This window comes from Macadamia integrifolia, chromosome 4, assembly GCF_013358625.1.
Source record: "Macadamia integrifolia cultivar HAES 741 chromosome 4, SCU_Mint_v3, whole genome shotgun sequence".
In the NCBI taxonomy this organism is placed as follows: Eukaryota; Viridiplantae; Streptophyta; class Magnoliopsida; order Proteales; family Proteaceae; genus Macadamia; species Macadamia integrifolia.
This window is the reverse complement of record NC_056560.1, coordinates 20,729,188-20,734,057: the sequence shown is the minus strand read 5'-3', so window position 1 is coordinate 20,734,057 and position 4,870 is coordinate 20,729,188. Positions and strand designations below refer to the sequence as shown.

At 41.4% G+C, this 4,870-nt stretch overlaps 1 protein-coding gene across 1 annotated transcript; it reads left to right on the top strand.

Annotated features, from left to right (window-relative positions):
• Nucleotides 1-726: 726 nt before the first annotated feature.
• LOC122075458 (protein IRX15-LIKE) lies at nucleotides 727-2,372 on the top strand. Its single transcript, XM_042640492.1, has 2 exons — nucleotides 727-1,059; nucleotides 1,204-2,372. The coding sequence occupies exon 2, from the start codon at nucleotides 1,206-1,208 to the stop codon at nucleotides 2,112-2,114; it is 909 nt and encodes a 302-aa protein (XP_042496426.1). The 5' UTR covers nucleotides 727-1,059; nucleotides 1,204-1,205; the 3' UTR covers nucleotides 2,115-2,372.
• The last annotated feature ends 2,498 nt before the right edge of the window (nucleotides 2,373-4,870 follow it).

Here is a 4,870-nt window from a genome sequence, read left to right as displayed (position 1 = left end):
GAAATTCAATGGCGCATCGCTCCAAGACCCAAACTGGGTCGGTCGTGTATGGTGTGGTAGTCAATTCCACATCCACGCTTAGAATTTTCATGCCGGACTTGACCTCACCTGACCTATCTAGTCCTCCGCGTTGAATGCGGAGTAGTTCTTTTCCATTAACGACCTCTTTCTTTTGCCTTCTCTATCTCTCCCTCAATTCCCGCCGACTCTTTTAATTGAAAATTTTTCCCATTTTTCCCGGCGTGCGTTACTTCTTTTTTAATGCTTTCCCATAACTCCTCCTTTTCATGAGAATTTGAAAAGAATTTATTTGGATTGTTTTTCCATTTCTTTCCATAGATGGTCCAGAGCTCAAGAGTGCTCAGTGTTGGTTCTGATTCCCCTGCCTTTTTAAGAGTTTAATAAGCCTTTTACGGTAAGAGAAGAAGGGATTAAATGAAAATTATTAAACAAAACGAACGGATGAAGAAGATCGACGAGTAGAAGTTGCAGAGATTTCCAATTCTGAGATTGAAAGTAACAGCGACATCTCGCTGGTTTTCAGTTACCCCATCGCTCTCTTTTTCCTTCCTCTACTTCCTCCAATCCTAAGCCTCCACTCTGGCACCGAATCATATTCCTATTCCTACTCCTGCCAACCCTGTCTCAAACCAAACCCCCAAATTGAACCGGGCCCATCCCCTACCATTTCGGTCCACGCCTCTCTCTCACTCTCTCTCTCTCTCTCTGTTAGTGTAATTGAATAATGGCGATGAGAGGGATAATCCATCTTCCTCAACTAACCTTCCTTCCCAATCAACCTTGAAAAGAGAACCCTTGCCAGAAACCCTCTCTTGTGTCCAATTGTCCATGCATGCTCACTTCATCATATCCTCGATTAAACCTCTTGGGTCGTCCCCTCCTCCATCTTCTTCCTCTTTCTCAGTCTCTCTGAGATTCTACTACCAAGTATAAAACAAGGGAGCTTGAGAGAGAGAGAGAGAGAGAGAGAGAGAGAGGAGAGGTATCCATCTGTGGCCTCTCTGTCCCATCTCTAGGTCCGACGCCATTACTGTTTAGGTCTTATTCTACACCTCTCCTCTTTTAATTATTAAAAGTAGCTTTAAATTTGTACCATCCCCGAAACCCCCGAACTCAGCGACATCCCTCTCTCACTCTTTCTCTATCTGTCTCTGGTTTGAAATTTGAATTATTTTTAACCAGGGATGAAGAACACCACCACCACCAACACGAAGCTCATCCTCCTCCACCCTTCCGTCCACAAGCAAGCAGGCTCTCACCGTCTATGGATTCTCGCCTTCGTTTCCTTCTTCACATTCGCCTTCCTTCTAGCCCTAATCAACACTAGGGACTCCATCACCTCCTCCTCATCCTCCCCTCTCGCTGGCACCAAAGCCCAAACCAGACTGCCCACACCCGTCGCAGACGCCCTCCTCCATTACGCTTCCATCTCCAACAACACCGGCAAAATGACCGGTGCGGAACTCAAATCCATCGCCAATGCCCTCCACAACTGCCCTTCCACCCCATGTAATTTCTTAGTATTTGGTCTCACTCCCGAATTCCAGCTCTGGAAAGCCCTGAATCACAACGGCCGCACTGTGTTCATCGACGAGAACGAGTACTACATCGCGTATTTCGAGGAGAAGCACCCTGACATGGAAGCCTACGACGTCTCGTACACAACCCAGGTGAGCCAGATGAAGGAACTCATCAAATCTGCAAAGGAACAGCTTCGGAACGAGTGCAGGCCCGTTCAGAATCTACTCTTCTCCGACTGTAAACTTGGGATCAACGACCTCCCCAACCACTTGTACGATGTGTCTTGGGATGTCATCTTGGTAGATGGACCCAGAGGTTATTACCCGTCGGCGCCGGGGAGGATGTCGGCAATATTCACCGCCGGTGTTCTGGCGAGAAGCAAGAAAACTGGGGATGCGAAGACTCATGTATTCGTTCACGATTACCATAGAGAAGTGGAGAAGGTTTGCAGTAAAGAGTTCCTCTGTAAGGAGAACCTGGTGGAGTCCAAAGACCTGCTCGCCCATTTCGCGGTCGAACGAATCGACGGCAGCGGCGCTTCGGAATACTGTCGGAACCGTACATCGCATTGATATCATCGTATCAAAGTCATCATCATAGTCGTCCTCATTGTGAGTCGATGATGGGAGAAGCACCAGATAGAAATTTCCTACTGTAAATTTACATTTTTTTTTTTTCTTTTTGGGGTTTTTCACTTTTTTTTTTTTCTTTTATTTTATACATATATTTGCATAGTTGGAGTTGTTACTTTAATTGTAACGTAAGTAAGTTCCTATGATAGAGGGAGATGAAAATGAAATTTGAACAAGAATTTGTTCCTTTGAGCAAAATCAGGTGTCGGTGACGGAGGGGTGAAGGAACTTATAAAAAAGGGTTGGAAGGGGTGCGTTGTGAATAGGACTTTGTGATATGTGATGTGACTATGTGAGGGACGGGGGACTGAGACTGAGCAACTCTTTAATGAGATCACGTGACTTGGAGACTTTATTTTGGCACTTGTGGTTTGAAAGTGGGGTTTGTGACTCAGAACTGCAGAGAAAGGAGGGAGTGTGTCTTTGTGTCGGTGGGGAAAGCAAAAGGACGTGAATGGGTAGAGGACTGCTTGTGCGAAAAGGGAAACAGATAGAGACTTGAGCAGATTTCTTGTATTGTGGACCTTGTGGTCCTGTGGACATGGTTTGAGGTATCCGTATCGTATCGAGATACTTGGGGTTATTTATAGTCGTATTGCTAATCTCAGTGAAACACATAACTATATACTGTGTTGGGCTTCCATAGCCTCTAAGGCTACTTAAGTTCCCCTATTATACTATTATTAGTTTTTGATACAAAAATGGGGTCATAAGTTTGGCTGTCCATTTCGCTACGTAGAGATATTAGAATATTATAATTAATTAGAGGGATAGTATTTAGGTTCCATCGCATCACTAATCCTATTTCATTTCGTCACTCCAAACTTCATCTACCTTCACGTCCTTTTCTTTAGCCAAGTGTCTGCCCTTGAGCATTCCTATATAATTATTCCTTCAACATCTTCTGTCGACAAATAGTTAGCATGACATGAGAAATTGGATAAGAAAACATACAGTCCATGCACTCACTTTTTCATATTTATCCGACCCTTGAATATTGGTTGTTGCAGTGTACTCCATTGGTGATCCAAAAGTCGGCTTGTTTGATCTGGTTTCATTCCATCAAACATAATTTGATTAATGAAGCTGTCTATATTAAAATGCCAGGATTTAAATGGGATCTGGTTTCTCCCATGCTGTCCATTATTCAAGTCGGGTCCATAGCTATTTGGACGAGTGATACATGGTGAGGTGATGATCCAATAGTTTGAGAAAGGCATGAAAAATAAGGCATTGTTAAAGGTTTAGAGAATGAGACATCAAAAATCATTAGATCATCACCTCATCACGTGGCATTCAACCTCAAATAATTATGGAGCAAGACATGGGAATAGACGCTTAGGATAGGAGCCGAATCCATTTAAATGAGAAGATGTGGTGAGATGTTGGGATTTGGGAACCGTGGGCTATAGAAGATTGGGATCTTAGGCGATTTAAAAAAAATTGGGGAGAGAAGGCGAGTCATCCTCTGAACCAACAATATTCAAGACTCTTCTCTACGAGGCTGGTGGGAGGAGGGTGAACCCAATCTATGGTTTTGTTGGGTTTGCTCTGGTCCTGGAGTTCGAAACACTGCCAATATTCACGTCTTTTCTCTCTATGCTTCTCTCTCTCTCTCTCTCTCTCTTCCTGAAGAAATTTTCTTGTGAAAAACTTAATTTCTACATTGGCTAGATTTGCGTTATAATGTATAAGAAGATTGAATTTTATCCAATGCAATTAAAAATTTAAAAAGGATTATTTTCCGAGGGAGATCCAAACAACCAGAAAAAAACTGAAAAACAAGAAATTATACATGCTCTTTTATTGGGCGAGTGGTAGCAGGACGTACGTATTGCAATCTTATTTTCACTTTCTTTCAATATTAATTGTCCATTTAATATTAGATTAATCTAATCCATCTATTAGTTTTTTATATTGTAATTGATTCCTAGTTTTTAGGGTGGAGAGATGACAGACGTGGTTACTTAACTTGTTTAATATATATTTTTTATATAAATAAAAAATAAAAATCCAATATAAGCGGACTCCTTCTTCGATTCTGTTGGGAAATTTCAATTCTCTCTCTCTCTCTCTCCTTGCTTCTTCTTCAATGACATTCCTTCTTTCTACAGTCGCCATCATCATCATCATCGTCTCTCCCTCTCTCTCTCTCTCAAAATAGGATGAGGTAAGAAAAAAATCAACATAACTTTTTTCAGGCGCTGAGCATTTGAGAGACTTGGCCACACATATCCAAACACCATGTTTACATATTAATCATCAAGGAAGGGATTTGGACAATAAAGCTTGCATGTATGGCAGAGGACAAATTTGAATTTATAAAGTAAACAAATCTGTTGAATATCTAGGATTTTATTATTACTTCTTGGGTAGATATTATTAACCTATGAGAATTTACCATAGATGCAAATCTTCAGTTAGATTGGTAAACAAAACTTCAACTAGACTGGAGAGCGCTGAAAAAGAAAGAAGAAAGAAGCAAGGAGAGAGAGAGAAGATCGAAATTTCTAAGCGGAATCACAGGAGGAGTCCGCTTATATTGGGATTTTTATTATTTATTTATTTAAATATTAATAATATTAAACAGAGTTATAACTGTTTACAACTCTGTTAGCAGGATTAACAAATTTAACACGTGTCAATCATATCACTTATGTGAACATTCATTGGCTCTGGACGTTCCGCATTCCTTT

Coding starts and splice junctions, on each gene's coding strand:
- LOC122075458 (XM_042640492.1), top strand. CDS start 1,206: ATGAAGAACACCACCACCACCAACACGAAGCTCATCCTCCTCCACCCT.